General features: G+C 42.2%; 2 protein-coding genes, 1 long non-coding RNA gene and 1 other non-coding gene across 13 annotated transcripts in view; 3 read left to right on the top strand and 1 right to left on the bottom strand.

Moving 5' to 3' along the window:
* The first annotated feature begins 403 nt into the window (after positions 1-403).
* On the top strand, positions 404-10986 carry RBMX (RNA binding motif protein X-linked). 5 transcript variants are annotated; one of them, XM_048319000.1, is made up of 9 exons: positions 404-504; positions 1776-1905; positions 2104-2210; positions 7649-7820; positions 8879-8995; positions 9356-9470; positions 9585-9710; positions 9802-9890; positions 10385-10986. In XM_048319000.1, exons 2-9 carry the CDS (start codon positions 1797-1799, stop codon positions 10690-10692), a joined length of 1143 nt encoding a protein of 380 aa, XP_048174957.1. In that variant the 5' UTR covers positions 404-504; positions 1776-1796; the 3' UTR covers positions 10693-10986. The 5 variants fall into 5 exon arrangements, with proteins under 5 accessions (XP_048174957.1, XP_048174953.1, XP_048174954.1 ...); XM_048318996.1 differs by having other exon boundaries at positions 9787-9890; XM_048318997.1 differs by having other exon boundaries at positions 410-504; positions 1779-1905; positions 9787-9890.
* LOC125333499 lies at positions 1957-2029 on the top strand. Its single transcript, XR_007206890.1, has one exon. It is a non-coding gene; the product is annotated as a small nucleolar RNA SNORD61 (small nucleolar RNA).
* A 53-nt stretch (positions 10987-11039) lies between the features above and the next one.
* On the bottom strand, positions 11040-25782 carry LOC125333220. Its single transcript, XR_007206805.1, has 3 exons — positions 25412-25782; positions 18565-19499; positions 11040-17209 (listed from the first exon to the last, which is right to left on the bottom strand). It is a non-coding gene; the product is annotated as an uncharacterized LOC125333220 (long non-coding RNA).
* Positions 18705-27604, top strand: part of ARHGEF6 (Rac/Cdc42 guanine nucleotide exchange factor 6) — a 39090-nt gene continuing 30190 nt past the window's right edge. For 2 of the 6 annotated variants that reach the window (XM_048318989.1, XM_048318988.1), the window contains exons 1-2: positions 18705-18926; positions 19947-20030. In XM_048318989.1, coding sequence (XP_048174946.1) covers positions 18762-18926; positions 19947-20030 — 249 coding nt within the window. In that variant the 5' untranslated portion in view covers positions 18705-18761. Of the gene's footprint in view, positions 18927-19946; positions 20031-24826; positions 24893-25769; positions 26513-27604 lie in introns of those variants that run through there. The other 4 variants (XM_048318990.1, XM_048318992.1, XM_048318994.1 and 1 more) reach the window with 4 other exon arrangements.

Here is a 27604-nt window from a genome sequence, read left to right as displayed (position 1 = left end):
TGGAATATTTATATGCATTAGTGAGATCCCCTCTCATTCTTCTCGTCTCTAGACTAAACAGGCCCAGCTTCCGTACCTCTCCTCGTAAGAGAGATAGATGCTCCAGACACCTAATCATCTTTGTGCTGATTATTATCTCCAGTAGCTCCCTTCTCGTGCTGAGGAGCCCAGAACTGGATACAGCGCTCCATATGTGGCCTCACTCCTTTGGGACGAGGCACATCCGTCTTTCCCACGGCCCACTCCCGCTCTTTTCCCGCCGCTCACGGTCCCTGGCCTGCTCCCCGCTCCTGGCAGGACGGAACTCTCCGGCCCCGCTGTCCGCTGTCCCCCGTCCCCACCGGGCCCCGCTGACCCCCGGCCGCGGCGGGAGCCCCCTACCGGGCTCGGCGCTGCCGCTGCCGCCGCATCCGGGGCTCCGTCCGGTGGGTGACGTCAAGATATAAAGGCCCGCAGCGCCTTTGTTCGCCCCCATTGCGCAGTTGCAGATCGGTGCGGGTGGAGGTGAGTGCGGCTGCGGACTGGGGCTCTGCGGGCGGCACCGCGGGGTGCTGCGGGCATCCGCGGGGAAAGGTCCGCGGGGTGGGGGCCGCGTGGCGCGCAGCTTGCGGCGGAGTAGAGGCGCGGCAGAGCCGGGCCTGGCCGGCACTCCCTCCCCGCCCGGCTCCGGGTAGGACGGCGGGACCCGTGCGTTTGCGGTGGGGCGAGGGTGGTCCCGGCGGCGTGAGGCGCGGTGTCCGCCATTTTAGTTGTGAGGGTTCCTCAGCATCCCCGGGGAGAGCGAGGTGGGCACGGCAGGAGCGCCGCGCCGGTGTGTCCGGACGGAGCTGGGTCGCGCGGTGGGTGAGCGTCGAGGAGGCCGCCGGGCGCGGGGACGGAGCGGAGCCGCTGCCGAAGGTGGCCGCCATTTTGTGGCGGTGCCCGAGCCCGTGGAGGGTCCAACGCCCCCCCGCTCCCCGTGCCCTGGAGCGCGGCTGAACCCGGGCCCCGTGCGGCCCGGCCCGACCCGGCCCCGCCGCGGCTCCCTCAGGGGTGCTTTTTCCGCGCTCCCGTGTGTACCGGAGTCGTCCCGGGCCTTCCCGCCATCGCGCTGGAGACACGCGGGCAGCGCCTTGTCCATAGGCGCCGGGTGGCCTGCCAGGCACGGAGAGGTTTGGCTTTGTCTTCGGCTCTTGGTTGTTTTTCTTTTTTAAGCCCTCCCGCCCCCGCGGCAGTAGCTGTGACATTGGTGTGTAGAACTGCAGTGGTGGTCTGGTGTCTGCTCAGTCTCACACGTTGTGTAGGCCAAGACTTCAGCACAGGCTTTGTATTACTTAAAGTAATACAGAGAATGAGCTTAATTTAGAAATACTCACCCGAGATGCTTTTAAGAGTTAATAGTTTTGTGTTACTTCGACTTACTAAGTAAATGACTTGAAACGTCCAGGATTTAAAGGAAAGGTGTGCTAGAACTGCCATCCAGGGCAAAAAGAACAGCCCTTCTGGAAGAATTTTCACATTCACCAATATGGCTTCATTTTAACAGTGCTTTGTTCTACTTTTCAAAGTTCTATTTAATATCCTTGAAACACACTATATAATCTGAAGAAGGAACTGTTAATACTGCTTCCATTTAAAAAATTGTGATTTTTTAAACGTTTTTTATACCTTATATTTCTTACCCAACATCTTTCTGAAGAAAATTGCTTGTACTTTTGAGGACAGAAGTCATTTATGTACTATGAGGTCTCTATTGCTGTCTGATGTTTTGTTAATAATGGCCTGATTCTTTTTAGTAGGTCATTTACGGAATCAAAATGGTTGAAGCAGATCGTCCTGGGAAGCTGTTCATTGGGGGCTTGAACACAGAGACTAATGAGAAAGCCCTTGAGGCTGTATTTGGCAAATATGGACGCATTGTGGAAGGTAAAGAGAAATTTTTTAAAGATGATAATAATAAAAACAAACAACAACATAGCTATGATGACTTTTTTGGCGTTGATCATCTGAAATGATGGCGCTTACATGTCCTCTAAGAAGTTCTGAGCTTAAAAGGTTAAATAAAGGTTAAGTGTTCCTTACAGGGAATTACAGGGAAAGCTGATGTGACTTTGTTTTTTGCAGTCCTTTTGATGAAAGATCGGGAAACGAACAAGTCCAGGGGATTTGCATTCGTCACATTTGAGAGTCCAGCAGATGCAAAAGATGCTGCCAGAGATATGAATGGAAAGGTAGGAATTAAAACCAATTATATATTGCTTTTGCTACTGACCAGGACAATTAATCTTTGGGGTAAATAAACTTGTAATAAAAGTTGGAAAGAGAATGGATTAGAACATCCCGGAGACAAATTATAACTTTAAATTTGACAAAATATCTTTGTCTCCATGAAGGCGAAATTTGTTTCTCCTGTTCATGGATTTGACAATAGAAAATGAAGTCTGGCTGTCAGTCAGCTACACTCTCTTTTCTTATTGTTCCTTAATCAGTGATGGAGGGCTTTTTGACAATCAGCTCTTCATTCTTGCATGTTTCAATAATGATTTTTGGGTTGGTTTTTTTCTTTTTGATCATATTTGAATGCGGTACTTTGTAAATTACACTTCAGGGAAGTGACTTACCTGAAAACTATTAACGGTTCCCTTAACATGGGTTGACTGTGACTTCCCTGCTGTCCTGGAACATTGATGAGCTGTCTGGTATCCTGTGGATAATCTACATTTGTGACTTGCATCATCGATCTGCCTGGTGTGTGTGAGGAGCATCTTTCCAGTTAATGTGCAATAGCTTTGCAGTTAGCCAGCGACTGAATTTGTTCATTACACCCTAAAATGCAATGGTCTAGTTTTCAGAGAAATAAGAAATGTAATGTTTTTAAAAATAAAAATACAGGAATTTGAAGCACAAGTTCCAAGATAATACCAGGATAGTTTGTCAAAGAACTGTAGGCTGCTGTAATCTGTATCTGTTGTGGCATGTGTTTTAAAAGGTAGATGTAAGTCAGCAATTTTTTGGTCAACAGCTGCTTATCTTCATAGAGGTGCTGTCTCTTCAGGCAGTGAAAGCTATCTTAGGTCACTTGAACTGCAGACTCTGGTTTTCCATGCATAATCTGAATGGTTGTGTTGAGGTCACACTGCATTGGCCTTGTAAGCAGTGTCTCTTGAGATGGCATGCAAGTAAGGTGAAGAAACATTTAGTGATTGTGATTAATTGACACTTGGGATTTTGATATGTTTGTCTTAGTACAAGAAGTTGAAGTGAAAGAAAAATGTCAGTTATTGCAGTCAGTAAGTAAAGTAACTTTAGGAATAAAAAAAATGAGCTTTTTGTAGTGTTCATGAACACAAATAGTAAAACGTCATATTTGTGTTGTAGCAGGCTATGTGTTATAGAAGGATAGTGGGTTTTCTACTCCATGTACTGATGTTTCTGGGTGCTTCATGACAACCTTATCACAATCAGGGTTACTTTCTTTGAAGACTTGCTTCCTTTTCAAACAAGCAAGTAGTTTTTGTCAAGGCAGAGAGTGGCAAGTTCAAATGACGTTCCTTCTATACCAGCCTAAACATCTTTCGAGGTGCTCCTTTTATTGACTTTTATTTCTTCACCGTCTAGTTTGCCACAGTTCTGAAGACTTGTTTACTGCTGTGCTTAAATACTTTATTTTCTCTGAAACAGTCATTGAATCCTCACATAAGGTAATTTTAAGAACCAATAGGTAATTGTCAGACTGAAAGGAACTCAGTCACTAATCTGCGTGTTTGTGGAGTGCAGCTTGCAAATCAAAATCCTTCTGAAAATAATCACCAACTGTTCTACATCTTGAATGTTGTGGCATGTGTTCGGTCACATTGGAAACATTTGGGAGAGTACTGCTTGGTAAAGTAGCTAAATGAGACAATGTTTGTGGCTGAGGTAATGTCTGCTTGTTCTGGAATGCACAACCTGCATTACTGTCAAGAAATGCTAGAAGGGATGGCCTTGTGGATCATTGTTCTCATGGTTTGTCTTCACTGTAAATCTAGAAGTATCTTCATCTGCTTTGAAATTAGAACAGCAAGTAGTGTATGAAAAGAACATTCTCAAATGGGATTTGGCCTAGAATGTCCTCTGGTCCAACTTGCTTTAACCATGGATATGAAAGATATTCATGAGGTGGTCTCTCATTCTCATCTTCAGAAAGCCTTCTGGACAACAGTTACTGCTTGTACTCCAAAAGGACTCTGCACTCAAGGTCTGAGGAAGAGCAGTGTTTGAGGCCTGGTGTGAGAAGAGGTCATTGTCATAAATCACAACTTGAAGGTTTCTTTGTCCATTTGGAAAAGATGGATTGGAGCATTCTTGAGATTTTAATGCACTTGAGAAGCAGCAGCAGAAGCACTGTGCAGACTGCAGTTCAAGCAGTCTGTAAGGAGTTAGGCGATCTGTCTAGCCAGGGGGAAGAGTTCTGCACTGCCTGTCGATTGCTCATTCTGTAATCCCAAAGGAATTTGAAGCTGTAGCCAGTAGAAGAGGCTGACTCCAATAGATTCTGCAAGAATGAATTTGCATTTGATTTTTTACTTCGCAAATGTTTATGAAAATCACGTATCCTGAGTTTTGCACCAATTTGGGTGAGGGATAATAAGTGAATAACTATATTTCACTCTATATTGGGATAAGCATAGACCAGTCAAAGCTTGCTTGTTGAAGATAAGTTTGTCCTGCAGAAAGAGATCAGGAGATAATTATTTTAGAGTTGGGGTAGAGATTTTTCCTTTTTTCAATTACTTTGTCTGCTGAATTGAATCAATGCTAACATGCCTGAGCAGTGCAAAAGAAATGTAGAAGTACTTTGTAGCAGCTTCCCAGCTTTAAGAAGAATCTTAAATGATGGCAGTCAAATCTGCATCCTGATGCCACGAAATGCACATGCTTACCTGGACACAAATGTGGATACTCCCAGGTCTAGTGGTTGTTGGGTGCAGTGGGCTGTTCTCATGATCTTCTAAGTCCTTAAGAAGAAATGGATAATTAAAGAGAGGATATGACCTCAAGCAAAAGATCAGCACAAACCAAAGATTTAATTCCAGTGTAGGCCTGCCAAGCCAGCTGTTCTGTGTTAAGAGGATCGAAGCAGATGCTACAATCCCTACAGTGTAAACTGTACTCTACAGAAGGTTGTCTTACTCTAATTGGCAGAAAGTGTTTTATGTTCTTTGGTGAAGAAGTGATACAATGCACAGAAGCTTGGCCTCTTAAGAAGTGAATCTTAAGGCAAACTCACTTAATGTGCCATCAAGGAACATGGAGAAATGGAGTCATTGCAGCATCACCAGTGAAATGATCCATTGGAGAGGAAAGCCCTGTGTGGTGTTAGGACCAGCTTCATTCAAGTTATTGTAACAGTTTCTTTGAAATACTTGATTTCTTGCCCCACTCCCAAAATTATGCAAATTTCATTCATCTTTTCTGTTGGAATGTGGAACAGTTTGCAGGATAGTTCTCTAATTGTGTTTGGTTAAGGTTCCCTGTCTCACTTTACAAATCTGTACAGATTATTCATTCCACATATAGGAGACTTTGATTGCCAATCTATTATTGTCCTTAAATGACTTGTATCTTAAATTCAATGTTTTTTAGCACCAAGGTGACTTCACTTTCTGGTGCTTGTATCATACTAAAAATGCTGCTATAACACTCTGAATCAAGGTTATAAAAACAAACTAATGAGTGCTCATGTTGACTGCTGGTGCTTTGAGCTCATTGAAAAAGCTTCCTTATTCTGAGATGGGTTGTGTGACTTTTATGTTTGGTGAGATAAGACCTTTCTTTGAGCTAAGAAACTGTAAAATGTTGTCCCCTCTGCTTTGAAATAGGACAAACTATGACAAATATTTTCTGGTTAACAAAAAATGTTCCTGTACCTAGTGAAAGGTCTTTCTGGACCTATGGAATAGCTTTTTAAGACTGCTTGTGTAAAGCAGTCTGCAAAGAAACTATCTTTTGCCAAGGTAAGATGTGTAAGTACAAGGCAGAAGAAAATAGGAGGAGAAATTATAAGGAAAACTGTACCTCCTATGTAACAGAAATGAAAGAACTTGAACCCAGCATTCAGGTTTTCAGAACCCATGCTAGCAGAAGGGGACAGTGTTTGCTTTCTAAACTTGAAACAAGCTGTCAAGCGTCTTCCATGAAATTGAGGACAGCAGTGGCCATAGCAAAGCTTAAGGCTTCAAGCCCACTGTTCCTGCTTGAGAAGGATGAAACTGAGAGATTAATTATGATGGCAAATCAATATTAAGCAAACTGAGAAGTTCCAGTGATTGGAGATACTAATGCTCACTCCTGGGATGTTTCAGTTTGTCACACCAAAAGGCTTTTTGAGAAACTGTCCATAAGTAAAGTATTTCATGAAGTCAAAGCCAAGACCAGTATGATTTTGCTGGTATTTCTTACTTTTTTCCCCTCACAATGGATCAAGTTGGACCTGTGTACGTACACACAGGTTTTCAAAGAAGTGCTACAACTCCATGAGGTGGCAAAATACATGCACTACTACAGTGAATTTTCAGAGAGCTAGATTTTGATAGAGAACGAGAAACATTCAGTACGTCAATAAAATACTACTAGCAGTGCAGATTTAACACATTACTAGCAGTCATGTTTGTGTTCATTTATTGCAGCAAAGAAGCGCGATGAACACTTTCTGCCTGATAATTAATTAGTTGTCATGGCAAAGTTAAATATATAACTGCTAAAGCAAATAAACCATGTTTGCCAGGATAGGCATGCAGTAACCTAATTTCAGCAGAGCTTATGATCTTGGTTCTGCTGTAATATCCAAACATGTGGTATCTAAAGATTATACAGAAATTTGATTAACTAGGTTGAATTACTCAACATGTTACTACCTGCTCATGTTTGAGGTATAATAGTTGGCTGCAGACTTCCTGGTATTGTAGGTCTATATTCCAGAAAAAGCTTCTACTTTTTTTCCTACCAAAAAAAAAAAAAAATACAACCACACAACAGAACCCACAAACAAAAATACCCCAACCACAAAGCACCTTCACTGTGGAAAAGTAATAGCGTAAATTGTGACAGTCACCTTGATTGAAAACCCACCTTGAAACACTAGAAAAAAAGGGGTGAATTGTCATACTCAATCTGCTGTGTAGATGCTGACATAACTTCTCTATACTTCAGCGATCACCGTTTTATCAGGACATCAAGAAAATGTGCTAAACGGCCTCCCCATTGCCAGAAATCCCGACTGAAGCTAAGTTATCTTCAGCTTAATCTTGTACCTACGGGTGCACTCCTAGTTTGGTACAAAAGTACGTGGCAATTGAAAGTAAATTGTAGATCATATATCATGTTTCGTTTACAGAATAAATGACGTGGGGCTGCCGTAATCGTTGGACACTTGTGTTTTCACTGAAAGTCCTTTCTGATGCTGCTCTGTGGTTTTTTTTCCATCAATACCACAAGAATGAAGTACTGTAGAAATTGAAATTAGGCCCAACATGCTGCTGAGTACTTGGGGACTAATACTGAAGACTGAAATCAGTTCTAGAATTGCTCTAACTTATAAAATGGAAGCCCTATAATAGTGAAGCAAGAGGGGCTTGATTTAAGAAATACAAACATGACTGAGCAGTAAGTAAAGCAGCTTCTTCTTTAGTCATTAGATGGGAAGGCAATTAAAGTGGAACAAGCAACCAAGCCATCCTTTGAAAGTGGTGGTAGGCGTGGGCCGCCACCCCCTCCCCGAAGCAGAGGTCCTCCCAGGGGCCTTAGAGGTGCAAGAGGCGGAAGTGGCGCAAGAGGACCACCTTCAAGAGGGAGTCACTTGGGTATGTATTGACCTCTCTCATTATATACTTCGACAACATACAAGACAATCCCATTGGAAGATGACAATAATCCTACTGGAAAAAAAAAAAAAGTCAAACAGCTGAATAGTGCACTCCTTGTTCTTTATTAAAATGATGAAATATGATCTCGGCAGTTTAGTCAAATTTTTGATTAGGCAAGTACACCTTAAGAAAAGGCTTCCAAATATGAAGATTCCTTTCTACAACTAACACTCCACTTGACTTTTGCCTATGAAAGAAAAGCAAAACTCCTGCCTTGCACATGAGAAAGGAAGCTTTCTGGTATTCAAGTTGAAAAAGTGATTCTCTACCACCAGGGAAAGGGAACTGCCTTTCATTCTTAATAGCAAGAGGTCTAAACTGAGAAAATTGTAGGGCTGATCCATCCAGATCAGAGGGAGAGTTAGGGCAGCTAAACCTTGTTTGTTGAGTTGAAGCTTTCTGAAGTGTAAGGATAGTATATTACTTGATACTGGATATTCATTAAGATACAGCTATTTATTCAGACTTTTCAGTATCACTTAAAAGAGCTAGCAAGCAGCACCTGAGGTGTAATGGTAAAAACTGTAATGCAGAAAAAAAACCCTGGAAGTAATGAAGCTTCTCTCTTGAAGAGTCTGTGTAGCAGGTTCTACAGACTCGGTAGTGCCTCTGTTCCCTCTCTGTAGGCTCTTCTCTAGTACATCTTCCCAGGTGGCTCTTGTCTTCTGAGAACAGTAACTTGTTAAGTATTTCAGCTGTGACTGATTACAGATATTAGCTGTCTTTTTCCCTTGTGTCACACCCTGTAGCTTTTGGATAAGTTCTAAAAGACAGTTCTTGACAGGAATTTAGGTTGTGGAAAGTTTGGCTCTCAATTCTGCCAGTAGCATTTAATAGTGGCTAGAAGACAAGAGAAGGCTTTGAGGTCTAGTTTTAGAGGTTTACTGTTGATCATGTAGTGGTAATAATGGCACCTTTAGGTTGTAATTCAGGCTTTAGGGTCATGCAGGTGAGTATCACAGAAATAATAATTCGTTCATGGCTTATCCTTCTAGGGTCTTCTCGAGGGCCACTTCCTATGAAGAGAGGTCCACCTCCACGAAGTGGAGGCCCTCCACCTAAAAGATCGGCACCTTCAGGACCAGTGCGTAGCAGTAGTATGGGAGGAAGAGGTAAAGACTTCCTGACTAAATTAATTGCTTGGTCAGCTGTAGCACCTTAGTCTTCCTTTAGGAACTGGTGCAAATCATTGATTCTAACTTCAGTCTGCTGTGCGATAGTGTATTGTTTTAATAATTTTCGGTTCCTTTTGTACCAATATGATTTCATAGCTGTTGGGAACAATTCAGTGCAATTTGAGTATGTTTGTTCTGGTGCTGCTTTAAAACTGTACAAGCAGAAATGCAAAGTGTTCTAAATGTAGGCTCCAGAGATACTATTAAATTGCTCTAAACTATTTACTGACACTTGCCTTGAGTGTTCTGTATGGCTAAATGCTAATTAAATTTAAAATGTGGACTGTTTCTCTGAAGCTCCTGTATCACGTGGAAGAGATGGTTACGGTGGTCCTCCACGCAGAGAACCAATGCCGTCACGGAGAGATGTCTACATGTCTCCAAGAGACGATGGCTATAGCACTAAAGATGGGTAAATTCTTACACTGTTTTATTTTAGTGAAGCATTTTTTGTTCAGAGAAGGGTCTTGATTCCAGACCTTCTGTTAGGACATACGGCTAACATCTCAATTTTTGTTCTTTGTAGTTATTCAAGCAGAGATTATCCCAGTTCCAGGGATACCCGGGACTACGCACCACCTCCCCGAGACTACGCGTATCGTGATTATGGTCATTCCAGTTCACGTGATGAGTACCCCTCCAGGGGATATAGGTACCTACTGTTGGATTTTTCCCCCGTCACTTTCTTCTTGCCTGTAGTGTTAGTGATTTGTACTAAGTCTTAGTAGTCTTTCCTCCTATAGTGATCGTGATGGATATGGTGGTGGACGTGACAGAGACTACTCCGATCATCCAAGTGGAGGCTCCTACAGAGATTCATATGAGAGTTATGGTAAGAATCCATTTTGAGGATCATATAACTGTACAGGTGTCAAAAAATCTGACTTTCACTAGGTCGCTTGTGTTTTAGGGGGAAGTGGCACACTTTTTTTCCCCTACAGTGAAAGTGCAGTTGTTGGTTATCATTTGATCATCTTGTTAAATAAGCTAAAGAAGCAAAGTCTACAGTTCAGAATGACAGCTATCTCTGGAAAATGTCTGAGTTTCTTCTCTAAAATAACAAGCTGTTTGGAATACCCAGTTAAAGAGCCTGCCTGAATAAACAAACACCGTCTTCATTCCTTCAGAGTCTTTAAATCCACTCACTGCCTGGTATGCAATCCGCACTTTAAATACCATTAGTGTGGCAGATTATATTAAGACCATCTCAATACATATGAAAGAGTAGCAGTAAACATTTTAATACAGCAATTCTGTAAATTCAGATTTGAAATTGTTCTATATAACTTACGGTGTTGCCATATTACCTGACCATTGACCCTGCAGGTAACTCACGTAGTGCTCCACCTGCTCGAGGGCCCCCGCCATCATATGGTGGAAGCAGTCGCTATGATGATTACGGCAGCACACGAGATGGATATGGAAGCCGAGAAAGTTACTCAAGCAGCAGAAGTGATGTCTACTCAAGTGGCCGTGATCGTGTTGGAAGACAAGACAGGGGTCTTCCCCCATCCATGGAAAGGGGCTATCCACCTCCTCGGGATTCTTACAGTAGTTCAAGCCGTGGGGCACCCAGAGGTGGTGGCCGTGGTGGAAGCAGATCCGATAGAGGTGGAGGCAGAAGCAGATACTAAAAACACTCTTAAACTTTTGGACCAAGACAGATTACTTCTCAAATGTGGAAGCTGTTCTATCTTTACTACCAGAGGACTACTAAAAGGAAAAGTTGTTTTTAACCTTTTTTTATTGTTGCCTGTTAAGTTTTCCCCTCCATGACTTTTATGCTTTTGTGAGGAAAAGTCAAAACAATGTTTAATATCATTTCAAAATTGTTAACGTTTCTTTCAGAAAGCAGATGTTAAATGTATAAACTTGAGCTGTGTACTAGTGTTGTAATTTTCAAAGTAAAGTTTCCCTGAAATGCCACACTTCCATCTGATTTTCGTCATGAATGGAACAAAGCTGTTCTTAAGATCTTCTGCACAACATCCAACCATCTAACATGGAGATGGATTGTTCTACATGTTCAACATCTCATTCTGAAAGTATTGCATGTGATTTGGAGGGTGGTGGGGATGATTCCACATAAAACTCAGTTGTACCTAGAATTTGAAGTCACAATATTCCCAGTACAAAATGCCTTCAGATCATTATGTAAAGAAAAATAGAGGATTTCATTCACTTAAGCCAAAAAAGCAAGTGGATAATACTATATTCTGCCTTCCTACTGTTTCATGGGGAGTTTAAAAATCTCCCCTGCAAAAAAATCATGTTCATGTAAGTCAGCTACAGAATACTGTTTAAAAAAACCAAACCACAAACCATTGACCAATTCCATCAAAGAAGCTGCAAAACGATGCTTACTCATACTGTTTCAAATTTTTGCAACTCTGTAGTGTTTCACTTTTAAGGGAACATCTTTGATTCCAAAGGAGAAAATAAGCAAAGAAGTCTTTCTCTCCAACTTCTCAAAGGCTTATGGCTTCCTAAAATCAAGTGAATCTTTCAGCATTCCACAGCTGATTTAAAGCATCAAATGCCTGTGAAACAGCGAAGATGGTAAGCAAAGCAAACTAGTTTTTCAGTCTAAATTGAAATTGAATCAAATTACCTTCTTCTAGTACAGTAAGACAACCTGCATGTCATGGCAATGGAAGTGCTGTCTAGATTAAAGAAAAAAGATAAATACCTCAATACATAAAAAATTCTCCAAATTCAACAATTCTTGGATAAAAGCATTTACTAAACTGCAAAAAAGCACCTAATTTCAATTTTGAAACTAAAGCTGTAATGCAGCTCACTGTAGACGGAATATTCCTATGTAGAGATGGGAGGGGGTATTTTGTGACCAGTATCTTTCAGTGAAGATGTTTAAAGAGGCTGCATATACAGTATGTTAACAAAATTAAAGCCTTGCAAAATCAGGAATTGGTTTAGATTGACAAATACCAGCTCAACTATTGGGAGTTTAAAGCAAGAAATGCAAACTTGACATTTAGTTGGATGCCTAACTGTTTAGTTTGACACTGCGTTGCAGGGATACCCAGTACATGTAGCAGAACCTGTGGCAAGTTGCTGTAACTCGGGTAAAGCCATGAAGTTCAAAAGATGCTCTTGAATATAGTAAGCATGAAGACCTCCAACTAAAAATAAAAACCAAACCACAAGCCCGAAACCTTTGTACTACTGTTTAGTCCTCAGTAAATTTTGTTATTCAACTTACGGATTTAACATGGCAGTGCACCATTGAAAAGGAATGAGAATCCCTAAGCCATGCAACCTCTCTCTAAGCCATTCCAGTCCATTCCAAGCCAGTGAATCTTCCACCATTTAAAGAAGTAGTAAAAACTTGCAACCGAGTAATATGCAAACCAAACTTGTGCCATTGTTTTGAAATGGAAGCAATTACTGTAGGTTAACTTGTGCTGTAAAACGTGTTTTTCTTAACTTGTTGTATCTTCTCTTAATTGCAGGGAGATAACTTCTAGAAGATACCACTGAAATAATGCTGTTTCATCTGTGTTGATGGCAGACATGAGTGGTGCCTGTACCAATATGTAAGGTAGATATTACAGCAGTGTAATAGCTGCAAGGAAGTTTCCTGGTCATTGTGTTTGTGGGTTTGAATGGGTGTTCTTCATGGCTAAGTATTATTTTTGACTTCTGTTTAAATTTTGGAGGAGGAGGTTTAAGAAGGCTTTGTAAGCCAGCCAGGTTAGGAATGGCAGCAAGACACTACTTGGCTGCAAAAACGGGTCCGATTTGGGTACAGCTGAAGAAAAACATGTTTACAATTGCACTTTACATCATGTAGCAGAAAGTACTGAGTATGAATTTTTGTAAGAGCAGACCATAAAAATCTGACTTGTAATAATGAATGTCAGTATAGATATTTAATCAGTCTTGTTTAACATGCAGGATGGGCAATTAGACTGAGTATAATCTTCGATTAGGAATTGATCTCTGCAGAGGTCCTGGGATTAAATTGCAGACTTCAGGCATCTCCAGAATGATTTAAGACTAGGTCGACTGTGTTTCATGGCTCTGAAGTCTACCCTATTAAAATTACTATTTAAGTCGATTCAAGAGCAGCTATCTTCAGATTTTATGTGAAAGCGTGACTCTCCTGTTTCTCTGAAAACTCATAAGGAAAAATTGGTAGTGGCTGTCATTCTAACACAGCTTTCTGGAATATTTCTCTACTAAATAACTGTTGGTAAAAAAATGGAAGTAATTTATAGTCTGTGCAGAATTTGATAAAATCTAGTACAAGTTAGAGGATAAGGATAACTACCTTTTCCAAGAGAAGCATTTATGTAAAGAAGCATGTGTACTCTTTTATGTAATTTTTTAAATAGTTTGTAAATGTAAGAACTTATTTTGCTGTTAGTTTCAAATTCTACTTCTAAGAAACAACTTTTAAAAGGTAAAAAAGAAAAAGCTGTTGTTTGTACAGTTGGTTTATCTGACAGGTGGTCACTGTTACCAAGGAAATCCTATCTTGTGGGAAGGATAGGATCTGTTGTATACTGTGTGATTTTGTAGCCTCAGTTGGGTTACAAGTTATTATATAGAGTCTCAGTAACAGCAACTCAATAACTGTGCAATGCCATTGTCAGAATATGCCAGTAACGTTTTATAAATACTCCTGATAAATTGATGCTGTTACCTTGATAATGAAGGAAAAATATGCTTTGTTTCAGGGTACTGGATTGTGTTTCAGATTAAATACAGAATCATCACGAGTGTTTTCTGTTCAGGGGAAGCATGTAGTTAAGCAAAACAAAAGTTACTCCCCAACCAGCTTTTTATTTTTCTATCACTTGATAAAATTTCCACTAGCAAATGCTGTCTTTGTTTTCCTCTTAAAATGTGACTGTTGAAGTACTTAAATTTGAGTCTTACTGAAAGGACACTGAACAATAGGTGTTTCTAAAGGTTAAAAAACCTAACCTTTTTCATTCAAAAATCACTGATGTCACTAGTGTGGCACTGAAGTGGATTAGGGAAATATGTCTAAAAGTAGCACTTCCCTTTCACTCCCCCACCCACTTGCAAAAAACCATTAGGAGTCAGTTTTTAAATTTATAGTTTGACCCAGGTCTTAAATCCTCTAATGAAGAAACCAAATACTGTCTTTAATACACAGCATTCTAGGAGACTTAAAAAGGTATTGACAAATCATCGTATAGGTTGTGTCAGAACACGTTAAAATTCCATATGTTTGCGCCTCAGTTCTCTCTGTTAGCTGGGAAGCTGAAGCTTAATTATTCTTGACAAGTGAAAAAGCTTCCCTTTTCTTTTGAAAAAATTAGTGCTTTTTTTCAGTTTAGTAAATCTGTTTTGACCATGTTGTAATAAATACAGATATTAGAGACAAAAGCGCACTCTTATTAGCCTTGTCTTCAGTTTATAAATGTTTCCAGATTCTTAACAGACATGGTGCCAATGTTAAGGGAACAGTAAATAGACCTTAACTTACGGCAAGGAAGGTAATAATAAGTTTGTGAAAAATCAGGATTGGAATTGCCAGCTGTCTACCTTCCCTTGGTCACAAGTTTTATTTAATTTATAGCACATTATTACTTACAAGTTAGTACCAGTATGTATACCAGTGTATTACTGAACTCCTGAGCAGCATGCTGAGGTTATCAAGAGCTGGTGGGATTTTGTGGTGGGTGGAATTTGGAGAGGGAATACACACAGGAATTGCAGTACTTAATACCTGCTCTGGAGACAGTGTCACACAAGGAGTGTGCATTAATACAAGTTGTCCTCAGGGCATTTTGATTATTGTAGTTAGCTATTGATGTGCTTTCATACTGTTGGAACAGATCAAATACAATCCCAATGTATTCACTGTGTATATAAAACTAATTCAAAGATAATGTATCTTTTTTGTCTCTTGGCTTCTGAGAGGGTACTAACTTGCATTTCCTTTTTCCAGTTACGGTGACTAGAAGGTGGCAGTGCAACAGTGGATATGCATTGGAAAATTGAAGAATAACAAATCACAGCTGATACAGCCTGAGTTTTAAGTGTAGTGTTGCCCACCATTTTCTAGAGGATTGCATAAGCATTCAGGAGTTGCCTTTGAAAGTAGCACTACTGATCTCTTGGACGTATATAAAATTCCTGGTGGAAGCCAACCACTGTCTGCAGTAGCTGGCACCTTCCAACAGTCCAGAGTGAGCCCATTCATTGCACACACATCCTGCAGCAGAGAAGTACTTGGGTTGCCCATGTGTGTGCTTGCCATTTATAGTGAAAAAAGAGCAAGTTACACAGAAGTGAGTCTTAGTCCTCTTAAATACAGAGGACTTGACTAAGAAACCATGAAAAGTTCTGCTGTATTACATTAACGGATTTGTCTAGACCTTCTGGATGAGAGATGGGGAGTGTTGGTGTACTGAGACAATGTTAGTGATGAATGCCCAGAATAATTAGTGTTCCTGTATGTACACTAGACAGCACTGCATCTCTTGGGAGTAAGTGCTTCATTCAAAACTTTGTCTTGATTTTGATGCATTTTTCTTATGCGTACATGTTGATGTGCCAATATATGTGAGAGGAATCCTCAGGCATTGGTATTTCATGTAGAAAACTCGTAATTTAACTGAAGTACTTAAACAATCACGGATAATAAAATTTATACTGACTTTTGTGATAAACATAAACTGATTTCATTTAAGCAACATTCGGTTCATAATGAGTAGCTAAAGAAGAAAAAGCATGCATACCTTGTCTGCAGATTTAAAACTTTGGGTTTGGGGATAAGGGTATCACTTTAAACTTCAGTTATGGGCTGCAGATTCTAGGAGTAAATCTGTGTAGCAGATGGATAGAATTGCATCTTTCCCAGGGCAAATAAATTTACTGTTAACAAGTATTATGGGTTTGGGGGTTTTTTGTCTAATTAAAGAGAAAAAACATGTCTTACTCAGACACTTGGATAGTGGTAAAGATTTACTAGTGTTACATCTTGGAGGGTTATTGTTACAAAGTGATCTCAGTATCTCTTCTGCAAGAAAGGCTGACATGCTGTACTACCAGGCTCCTTTTTCAGCAGTAACCTACAGTCTTCAGTGCTGCTGTTCAGGCTGAACTGGATCATCCTACCTAAAGTGTAATGCCAAAATGGCAGCTACTGTAAGATCAATGCCTACCTAAAATCCTAATTAATGAGAATGTACCCTGATCTACAGTATTGACTCATGCACCAAGTCAAACTTCATCATTGAAAGCTACCAGTTGAAATGTATCAGTAGATTTTGCAGCAGACAAATACTCCAGTGCTGTTCTTTGTGGTTGAGTATTTTCCCTCTGCTGGAAAAAAAGAGTTAATTACTTAAGCTTATGTGTGACTTTGAGAAGCACCACTCAAAAATGGTGTCTGAACATGTGACTGCTGTTCTTACATTGTTCCTGTCGCCATGCTGTTGTGATGTGTATGCTGCCCCTTTTAAAATAACACTGTGCTATTAGTCATCACTGGTATAAATCAGGCTGTAAATAAGTATTTATAACTCTGCAAGAGGTGATCGACGATTCACTTGATTTGTTGCTATCAGCAAATAGCCAAAGTTGAAGTCTTTCCAAAGACCAGACCAGATGCTGTTCCTTCCTTACTGGCTCTACCTTCATACCCTGGGTCTGCCACAGAATTAATTTCGGTGCGGGCATGGGTAAACAAGCTGGAATGTGTTTAGATGAGTCCTTTCTAAAAGATGTAAGGTTGGGATTGAAGTGACTAATCAAAAACTCCATGAATTTTTGGGCTTTCTGAATATCCAAATCTGCACGTCTTTCAAGCAGTTGGTAAGTGTTCAAGATGTGGGAAGTATTTTCATTTAATTGTAGTTGCAGCCATTAATATCTGCTTGGCTGCAGCAGCTGCATGTGAAATAATAATAAAACTAAGCCCACCCATCTATACCAAAGGTTTCCTTTAGAGGAGGGAGTGGGTGAAGTACTTGGGTGTTCAGGTTTGTAACACTGACTTCAGTGAAGCAGGTGTGGAGTTGTCCCAGTGTTGGAAGTATGTCTCTTTATATCAGAAACTGCTGTGTTCTGATGAGGTGACTGAAGTGTCTTCTATATCCAAATGCATGTCCCCATTGAGAAATCAGCATTCGCAGTTGTCTTGGCTACCTACAGATTTGAAAAAAGAATTATGAAAGTGAATAGTCTATGTATTCCCTTCTGCAAAGCAGTAGTGCTTATGACAACTGGAAAAAAAAAAACAGCTGAATTGCCAATTAGTCGTTATTTTGAAATATTTTGCACGCGTGTTAGTAGAGGTGCCTCACCAAATAGCAGTGAGTTGTGATTGAGCTGTAGCCCACTTTATTGTTCACAGTGCCTGCAGCCATGTGTTCTGAGTATTTCCACACAACAGAGACCTGGAACTCATCCTGGAAAAGGTCAGAATTGTGTCTAATCCTAAAAGGACAGTTCTCATTTACTGGTGGCTGTTAAGATGGTCCGTAGGTAGGTCCCAGTATCAGTCATATAAGACCTGCAAAGTGGAGACAAATCCATGCACATTTAACTGTACAATTTATCCCTCTCCTGCTCTGTTTTTCCCTACCCTTTAAATCATAAGTAGTTTGGTAACACTGGTTTCTTGAAAACAGCGGTTTCAAGTAACAGGGTAGGAATTGGCTCAGAACATTGTAACCAAGAAATTCTGGTCTCTAGGATACTTTGTTCCTGTTGGATTGCTTCAATCCATGATGTTCCAACTTCATAGTGAACAGAATTGCTTTATTTTCCATCTGTTCTTGTGAAAGGACAGTTATAAAAATGGCTGGACTTTTCTGACTTGCTGTGATAAGCAGTGATGGTTAATACTGCCCTGGGCAGGGTGGAAAACTACCTACAGTGGATCCTGAAGTGGTGGTGGAAAGGGGCATCTTAATAAGACAAGTGAAATAGTTGGGAATTTTATTCTCAGCTTTGAATGACTTAAATTCCTGACCTTTTTGAAGTTATCCAGATAATTGTTTTGAGACATTATCATCTTCTAAATAACCATTTTGGATTATATGTGGACTTCTACACAAGAGTTGAAAAGAAGCATTATTTGTCCATAAAGTGCATGATCAGAATTTATTTTCAAAAATTAGACAATAGAAAACTACTGTAAAAGGCAATTTGAATAACTACGTTTGCCACATAAAGTCAAAAATATCTATTTAGTGCAACATTCCTCCAAAACATCACCATTGTGAATTCTGTTTTAACACTGTAAATATATTGTTATTTACAGTATTAAGAAATTTATTTCTTTGAGCAATAACCTGAAGCTCAGACCAAGTTTACTAGGTGATACGGTGCCAGCTGCCACAAGGAGGAAGTTCCTAAGTGAGATATTTTTGGTGTAATAACTATTCATATAAAGTTCTTGTGTTTTCAATGATTTTTCAAAGATGTAGTTAACAATCTGCTTTCCCTGTCTCCTACTGAGTGCTGGAAACTATTTTATTTTAACAACAGTTTTTTACCTTAGAGTAGCTACTTTTGGTTCCTAAGATTTGGTTTTTGTACCAAGCAAAAAAAAAAAACAAAAAAAAACAAAAAAAAAAAACCAAAAAAACCCCGTAGTTTCACAGTTGAGCTGCATCAGGAAGATGTAATCACGGATGTGGGTTCCAGTACGCTGTTGCACAGGAGAACAGCACTGGCGGCAGATCTGTCCGCCATGAATCCAGAAGAACAGATTGTAACGTGGCTTATTTCACTAGGAGTCTTAAATTCTCCTAAGAAAATAGTAGATGATCCGGAGGAGTTCCTGAAAACTTCTCTGAAAGATGGAACTGTGCTTTGTAAACTCATTAATCGACTTCTTCCGGGATCTGCAGAAAAGGTAATGCTTTCTGATGTATTTCGTTAGCCTGAGACAGAGCCCTGCTCAGTGAAACTCTGCCCTGGGCATTCTGAGGCATAGTTACTTAGGTAAATGAGAGGAGCAAGGAGCTTCAGAGAGAGGCGTTTTACATTTAAGTTTCTAATTGAGAGCAAAGTATGGTTGTAGCTTTAGTTCTTTGATTTTGTTTCTACATCCAGAAGAAAACCCTGCAAGGTTGCAGTTGGCTCGTTTACACTTGTTCAGTCAGTGGCAGGAAATACTTGGCTCACCAGAGATCAGAATATTTTGGTTTTGAATAGAAGGATATGCAATGTATCAGTATTTACATAACTATCATTAATTATGACTGTAAATATATTCACTCTTTCAGAACTCTTACTGCAAAATGCTTTGTTAGTCAGGAAATGCACTGGAGAAGCAGATTAGGACAGGAGTAAATAATAGCCCTTGGCATTTGTGCCATTTGGTCTGTCCCAAGACCAGCAAATCCATTGGTATTGAAGCCATGTGAATGCCTCCTGTTACAGTTTGACAAGGCGTGTATTTACAGTCCATAAGCGTGATAAGAATCTGCAGGAGATAAAAAAGGGAAGGAGTCCAATTAGAGATAGGAACTGGCAACACAGAAGAGAAGTTTAAAAAAACCCCAAAAAACAGCATAACAGGTTCTCCACCCTATGAAACAGGAGCCTTTCATTATGCAGAAAGCAGTTTTGCTAGCTCCTTTTCTTTTTCTTACATTTGGTGGTTCAGGGCAGTGTCTTGTTTAAGGTCATCAATTTCCCACCGTCACTTAGGACACTGTCATATGCTGACATTCAAAACAAGATGCCGACCATTTCTGTGTGTGCATCACTTCCTTCAGTGGCTTTCTTCCTGCTTCAACAGCTTGCCTGCCACCCCCACCCGCCCCCTGAAGAAACTTCCCTAATTCAGTATAAAATGCACATGTCAATATTCATGCAGGCCTTCTCAGCACAGGCAATGCCATGAGATCAGTGGATTTTCTTTCTTTAGTATTGCCTGGAGCCTAAAAATGAAGCTGATTGCATCAGTAATATTCAAGAGTTCTTGAAAGGCTGCGCACTCCTGAAAGTGGAGGTAAGTCAACTTAGATCCTTTCTTTTATTGTAACATGCCAGTTTGATCAGCCTTCTGAAAGGAATTCAGATATCAGAGGGAAAAAGTTGGTATCAGTTCCTCATCTTTTGTATTAATAACATAAATCCGAGCATGGATGATTTAATACTCAGTCTGGGGAATTTGGAAACAGTATATTGACTCTGAGCTTAACAGATTCTCATCTTTTGAGACAGAACATGTAGCAATAATAGGAGGTCTGTCTAAACAGACTTTTGCCTGGACCTGTTCATAATTTTTTTTCGTTATTAGAAGGAATTGCAGGTTTTAGCCTTGTTTTAATGGGAAGGTGAAGTTTTCTTAATACTACAGTATTTTTTCATCCCCTGCAACTGTTGTGTAAGATTCTGCCAAACACATATTAAATTGTTCCTTACACATAAAAATAATCCTAATGAAGTCAAAAGATATCTTTTTTGTGGCTGTTCCTGATCCTCTGTGTAGATTCTTATAGCTCGTATTTGCAAGATCAGAGCCTAAATTAATTAGTTCAGAGTTCAATTAATTTTGCCATCAAATTATTTACTATTTAAAGACTTTTGTATCACACTTAAACTCCTACAGTAAAAAAAGAAACCTGTAACCAAGTGTCATCACTATCTTGTTTGAAATATGCTCAAGATTGTGGAAAAAAACATTCTGTAGACAAAGTCTGCCAGAAGCAGGGATGGCATCCTTGGGCATTATACAGAATATTCACGCACCACAGTGAGAAAAGTCCAACCCACAATAGCTCTGCTCCTGCTTTTTTTTTCCCCTTGAAGGTCTAAACATGAAAAGGGCCTTTCTTCTCTTCAGAAACTAAAATGCTTCAAGCTAAGCAGCATGAAAATGTGCTCATTCCAGAACTGTCTCCCTGGCCTTTTGTTGCCCAGTGATGCCTTTCTTGGAGCCTGCTGCAGCAGCACAGTTTTAAGAGCATATATGTAGAGAGAGAGAGAGATTGATAATCCCAGAAGGCCTATCGCATAAGAAATCAGTTGTTTCCAGTCTTCTGGCACTGACCATGTGATTTCCTCCATTTTTCTGAGATTTTATTTTTCTATTTGCAAACTAATCATAAAATGGTTGTGGTGGAAAGTATTTTTAAAAATAGGAATCTTAAACTGCTGAAAGATAGGATGGGGGAACGGTCCTCACCTGTCGTGCAGTGCCATCTCATAGCTTTGAAAGCTCGTTCTGCAGTACTGCGGTCACACTCCACAATTTTCAAATACTCAAAACAGGCAACACGGTGTGTCCGTCTCTGGGTGTTTCTCTGATCCTCCATGTGCATTTTCTTTCTTGGCTTTAATAAATTCAAGGTTTCTAACTTCTTTATCTAACTTTGATTTATAACCCACTTCATTTTTGAAACGTTCTGAGCCTTCAGTAACTTCCTTCACACTCATGTGCTCCTCTCCTGTTTGCTGTGAGAGGAGACCTCAAAAGCTGGATAAAAACTCAAACCTCTCAAGCTCGAGTTTAAATTTTGCAGTGAAATGAAAACAATTTCTTCTAATTATTTTTTTTCCCGAAGTATTGTCAAATTAGAATGCCAAGTGAAGACATGAGTTTTGCTTCTTCCTAGCTCCCCTCGGAAGCCTCATGCAGAAGAAGGCTTGAGGTAGGACAGCTGAGATGGTGGGCAAGACATGGCACAGGCAGAGTGCTTATGCTTCCTTCTGACTTTTCTCCTGTGTTGCCAGCTTTTCTGAGTCCTCTCAGGCAGAGCCTCTGCCATCTGTTCCTTCTATAAGCTCCTGTGTTTGGAACATCTTGACAAGGAGACTAAGCAGCATTCCTATGGGTGATCCTCCCTCATGCCTGATCCCTAGTTTGCCTTGGAAAGGGCCATTGCCCTTTGGGAGGGGGTTTACTGCATCACATTTACCCTGGAAACATGTCTGGAGCATCAGAATAGGCAGAGAACCTTCTGCTTCCAAGATGTATCAGCACTGAAGTTGCAGTGATCATCATTAGGAAGATGAGCACAGGATAGGGAATCTGTTCTGCCTCAGCAACATAGTCTGAGAAAAGGGTAACATCAGGAAAGGTCTGGGCTTAGTACATTTGAATTCCACGACAGCCATCCTGCTGCTTACCCAAACCATGAATATGACAATCAAACCCTGATGGTTCTCTCAAATTCTGCCCTTCTCCAAATGCCACAGTGGGCTCTTGCTCCTTAGATACGAAGAAGTACCCTAGTGGACCTGAGCCACTTCTGTCTTGAAACTGACAGGGCACGTTAAGGTCAAATATTCTGTTCTTGTTGCAGATGTGAGCAAAAGAGGATGTTCTGAGGAAAATGAAAGTTCCCAACTTATTTCCTGGATGCTGACTTGTACAAAAGGGCCTTATCCTGGGGAAACTCAAACATGATATTAGCATCCCATCCTAGCATCCCATGGCTTCATTGTACTCTGCCTTCCATTTGCTTTTGTCATGGATGTTTTTGCAGCTGCCATGGAATACACCACTTCACTGGCCATTGCCAGCATGCAGGAAGGGTGGTCAGTGTGGAAGGTAGGGTTTCCAGCAGCTTTTGGTGGAAACCGAAGTCCCACCTTCCACTGAACAGATACTGCTTGCCAATCTTTCCCAGTAGGAGGGTATGCATAGAGATTACTCTTTCAGAGCTACACATAGGCACTTCCCTCCTACTCTTTGTTGTCCTGGTAACTCGGGAGGTGGACGAAAGACAAAGTGAGGCAAACAGCAACTTCTCATGTTTTACAGGAGCAGTGAAACATTTGGACATAGGGGCAGAAGGACACTCTGTGACCTTCCTGCTATGAGCTTGCTTCATCAAGTTGAAGCCATTCTACAGGCTGGAGGTGTGAGCTGGAAGAATCCACCTCATGGCAGAGTATAAATAACAAAACTATTTCTTAGCTTCAGCTCAGGACTGAAGCCCGAAATCTTTTGCTGTTTCATGTGTGTTAGTCCTAAAAGAGATGGCAAGCAGGGGAATTGCCCCATCCTTCTAACCAGGCAAGTGTTACAATGAGGTGAAACAATGAGACTGTGTCCAAAACTTTCCAAAAGCTTTCCAGTGCTAGGATTTGATCCAAGTTATAAGAATGTCTGTCAACCCAGCTCTGCTGAGACAAAGGACTAGGCAAAAGACATGGGCACTTCATTGGAGCTTAAGTGTCCTTAGAGGATTCTTTCATGGTTTGGACTGAGGGCCAGTGCAGAAATCGTGAATGTGCTTCATTTATACTGTGGCTTCAACATCTGAGCTGTGTATCTGACCCAAGAGTTGGTCCGGTGAGTGAGCACTGCTAAGGCTGTGCCAGCTGGATGCAGGTGGGTTGAGGTGGAAAGTGGAAGACAAAGGGTTCTGTCCTGATGGCCAGGTGGAGTCTAGTGTAGAAGAGACAGGGAAGAGATCATGAGGAAAGAGAAAAATCGTAGAAAGCTCCTGGCCTAACTTGCTCTGGTGGACACAAATGGGAGCTGTTTGCTTTTGCTCTTGACACTGGTGTGCATATAACAACAGCAGATCAATAGATAAGCATCATTTGCTGCTGAAGAAGTACAAGACCTTCATTCAGCAGCAGCATTTCATTGCTAATACAACAACAGAACTTCTGGCAAGGTCTGAATTTTGTGAACTAAGAACAGTATCTGCAAGATAAATCAATAGCTGGATTAAACCTGGCTGTCCAGAACGATCATAGAGTATGCAGAGGGTTGTTACTATCATGGGCAGCATAGAGGTTATTTGTGCTGTTGGAGGTGCCTGCAACCTCCAACAAACTACCTGGACTGAAGGCATGGGAAAGCAGGTGAGAAATCATCACCCTCTAAGCTCCCCATCCATGTACTCCCAAAACCTGCTCTGCTTTAGCTTCACTCCAAAGTGACATTACCTCTCTTAGCTGGATAACGTCAGAAGCAAGAGCTCCTGCCCAACACCAACCAGCACAAGCACTGGAGAATGGCTCTGCCTGAATTCAGAGTGACCCAGTGTCCCAGAGACTCCTGGCTCCAGCTGTGTGGGGTGTCCCTGCATGGGGTTGGGACCTACGGCTGGGCTTCACCCTGGGTATCAGTGCAGTGCTCTGTTCCCTGTCCATGCTGCAGCCTGCTGGTGTGCTGAAGTATCTGGGGATTTTCCTGTTCCTTGCAGGAGAATGTTCCCCCAACAGATGGGCACAGGCAGCAGAGGATACATCATCTCTGAGCTCTCACTGCCTCAACTGAACTGTGCTTTATTTATGGGCCCTTCTGCAGTGTTTTTCTTCTCAGTGGTGCAAACCTGCTGCAATTGCTGTTCCAATAGCGTGGGTATTTCTTCCTTGTCCCATCCTTTCCTGTCCATGTAAATTTTTCTTTTCCTCTCCTTTATTCCTTTCCTTTTCCTTTTCCTTTTCCTTTTCCTTTTCCTTTTCCTTTTCCTTTTCCTTTTCCTTTTCCTTTTCCTTTTCCTTTTCCTTTCCTCTTCCCCTTCCCCTCCCCCTTCCCGATTCACTTTTTCCCTCTCCCTTTTCCCTTTCCTTCCCCCTCCTCCCCCCCACCCCCGGCCTCTCTCTTCTTCCCTTTCCCATGTCCCTTTCCCCTTTGCAGTCCGCTTCTTGCTCTCCCCGGGGCCGCCCGGTGCCTCCCGCCCGCGGCCGGCGGAGGGAGCTGCGGCCGCACGGCCGGGCCGCGTCCCACAGCGAGCAGCGAAGCGGGGCGGAGCGGGGCGGCGGCACCGCCTGTCACTTCCCCTTCCCTTCCCTTCTCTTCCCCGCGCTGCGATCCGGCTCCGGGTCAGAGCCGCAGCTGCCGCCCCGCAGCACCGCCCGCGCTGCCGCCATGCCCCGGGGCTGCGCGCCCGCCCGCCCGCCGCCGTGAGTACCGACCACCTCCATCCCCCGGGGGTCCCCGCGGATGTCCCAGCTGCTCAGCAGGGATGCCTCCGGGCAGCTCCCATGGGTGTCCCCGCTGAAAGGGGTGGCGGCACCGCGGCACCGGAGCGGAGGGTTCGGAGCCGGCGCGGTGGCTGTGTTCTGGGCGCTCCTCGGGTACAACGACGCTCCCGCCGCCCGCCTGTCTCTGTCTCGCCGATGCTGGCGGAGCTCCGGCCGCGCCGCCAGTCCCGCTGGAGGCGGAGGCAGGTTCAGTGGGGGCAGCCGGGTCAGCGAGCGCCCGAAGCGCCGCATCGCTGGGGGACGGGCGCCTCCAGCCCCCGTCCTCGGGTTTGGAGGGATCGCGGCCGCGCCGGGCTTCGGGCTTGGCACCCAGCTGGGGGTTTGCCGGGGGTTGTCCAACTGTGGACAGCTCGGACTCGAAACACAACCCGGCTTTCCCTAACTTTTCTGCGTTTCCCGTCGCGGGACTGGGATTTTGGGTCCTGATAACTTGCTTACCGCACACGGGTTTGGGCCTGCTATTCTCGTCCTTCCCGAATAGCCGGGCGCTCTTCTGGTCGCGAAACACCGTCTCCTGCTCATCCCCTCGCTGCCTTTGGCGGAGGCTGGCGGTGCGGCAGTGCAGAGCTCTCGCCCGGCGCGGTGCTTGACGAAACAGCCGGAGCGTTTTACCGAGGGGAGCTGCAGTCTGTGATTCTTGAAGTCAGAATTGCGTTTTAATGCAGATCCTCAGATGATAGGTGTAGATTTAAATGCGGTTTTAGTTACATCCACCTGATCTTCCATGAGTTAGAAGCGAAAAAGCCTTTTCTGCCTCTATTTGTCTTCTAGCTGCAGCTTGTCTTTTAGTTATGAATGGAACTATCGATGGATTGTGCTGGAAAAAGTAATTTTTAGGTCATAAGTGAGGACTTTTCTGTATGAGGAATTTATTCTGGAACAAGCTGCTGAGTATATTTACATTACAGTAGCTGACCTAGAAGAGTTTTCCACATAGCCACTGTTCCACAGTAGCTGTTCAAGACAATTTCCCCATGAAGAAGTTCTAAATGTTATTACTTGCTTTTGTGCTGGAATTTTTTGCATATCTTTCTTCCCACCATTTTTATCTGGACTTTGTCAGCCTGATGACTGAGCTTACAGCATTATCCTCTTCATTGAAGGATTTGAGATATATTTTACTATTTTGCTCCTTAGAAAAAAAAAAGGCATTCGTTCAAGGCAGGACTTTATTTTTCTGAAATTACTGAAGTGGAAGAAAAAGGGTATGGCTGAGAAAATGACACACCAGAGAGATGCATTCAAGCATCCCAGCCTGGCTGTTTACTTCCTCTTGTGCAACTGTAATATCCCATCCTCCAGCAGCTGCCAAGGGGGTCAGCGCACACCTGGGTTCTCTGTTACCATTTCCCTTTCCACGGAGATGGGAACATCGCTGCTTAGGGCTGAAGGTGATGCTTGGATAGCACTGCCTGCAACTGCAGGGCAGGAAAAATGGTTCATGCACCAGCTGGCAGAGGGGATGGGACTTGCATAGTCCAAAGGAGCAAACCCAAGTGAACGCAGGCGATAGATCAACTCAGAAACAGCCCAAGGAAGGTGGGTATATCCCTGGAATGCGCAGAGCAGTAGATGCAACTGGAGCTGTGGAGCTACAGGTTTTAATATTTGTAATGACAGCAGGCTGACCCCATGCTAAGCATGGATTAAATTTCTTTAGGGTAAAGCGTGTCTCTCAGTATTGAGTAGCTGAGTTAATTTGGAAACATATTCTCAACAAAGATCAGCCATTGTACTGTCTGTGTTGGACTTTGGTGCTGCTCTGGTGTGTCTGTGAAGAGGAGGAGGTGCCGCGAGCGTCCAGGGATGTGAGAGAGGCCAGTTCCCTTCCTATTTGAAATATGCCAAGCATACTCAAGGAGCTCTGTGTGGAAAGCAAGAAAGGGCTGTTTTAAAGGGCAGTACTAGCCTAAAGGTAATTATGACTTTTGTCCTTATTTAGCAGGATACACTCTTTAGTGTGTTGGAAGTGTTTGTAATTAGATGGTGTCTGTCAGGAGAGCTTTAAAATCATCTTTCCTGTTCATGGGATTTGTTTATCTGTGGTCTCCATCTGCAAGACAACATGTATTTGGGGATTATCAGATGGTGCCATGGTGGTAGCATCAAGAGGGTATCTCTTTGTATCTCTTATCTTTGCTTCATTGATGGTAGGATTTGTACAGTCTGTATGAAGTTGAGAGCATTTTTCAGGTGTTAGAGGGGGTTGAAGTGTTTTGGAAACTCAAACTGCCCCTCATTATACTGGTGATGATTTCTGAAGTGTACAAGGTTCAGGTTATCAATCATGGAAAATAAGCCCTTGCTAACCATGTATTTCTGTTTTGCCATTGAGGATTAGCAACATCAAATTCTTTAGGGTGAAATTTTGGTATATAAGATAACTGGGTTTGTCTTCCTGTAAAAAAGTGTAAATGTATATATTGCAATAGCAGAAAATTCCATGTGTGTTAATTCTGCTGTGGAAAATATGTGTGTGTTTATACATAGCTCTCTGTATGTACAGTCTCAATCTCTTCAGCTTTCAATAACAAAAATAGCAATAAAATCTTTCCTTCCCTCAAGGCCAGCAATAACCTTCTCAGTGATTTTCAGAGGAGTCTCTGCTCTGCAGACAGCACTGATTCCTTC

The sequence above is a fragment of the Corvus hawaiiensis genome, chromosome 14 (assembly GCF_020740725.1).
Source record: "Corvus hawaiiensis isolate bCorHaw1 chromosome 14, bCorHaw1.pri.cur, whole genome shotgun sequence".
In the NCBI taxonomy this organism is placed as follows: Eukaryota; Metazoa; Chordata; class Aves; order Passeriformes; family Corvidae; genus Corvus; species Corvus hawaiiensis.
This window is presented reverse-complemented; position numbering and strand designations above follow the sequence as displayed.

Excerpts from the sequence above, each read along its gene's own strand:
- RBMX (XM_048318996.1), top strand. The coding sequence starts at position 1,797 with ATGGTTGAAGCAGATCGTCCTGGGAAGCTGTTCATTGGGGGCTTGAAC. Across the intron at positions 8,996-9,355 it reads CAGTAGTATGGGAGGAAGAG|CTCCTGTATCACGTGGAAGA; the intron begins GTAAAGACTTCC and ends GTTTCTCTGAAG. Across the intron at positions 9,891-10,384 it reads AGATTCATATGAGAGTTATG|GTAACTCACGTAGTGCTCCA; the intron begins GTAAGAATCCAT and ends TTGACCCTGCAG.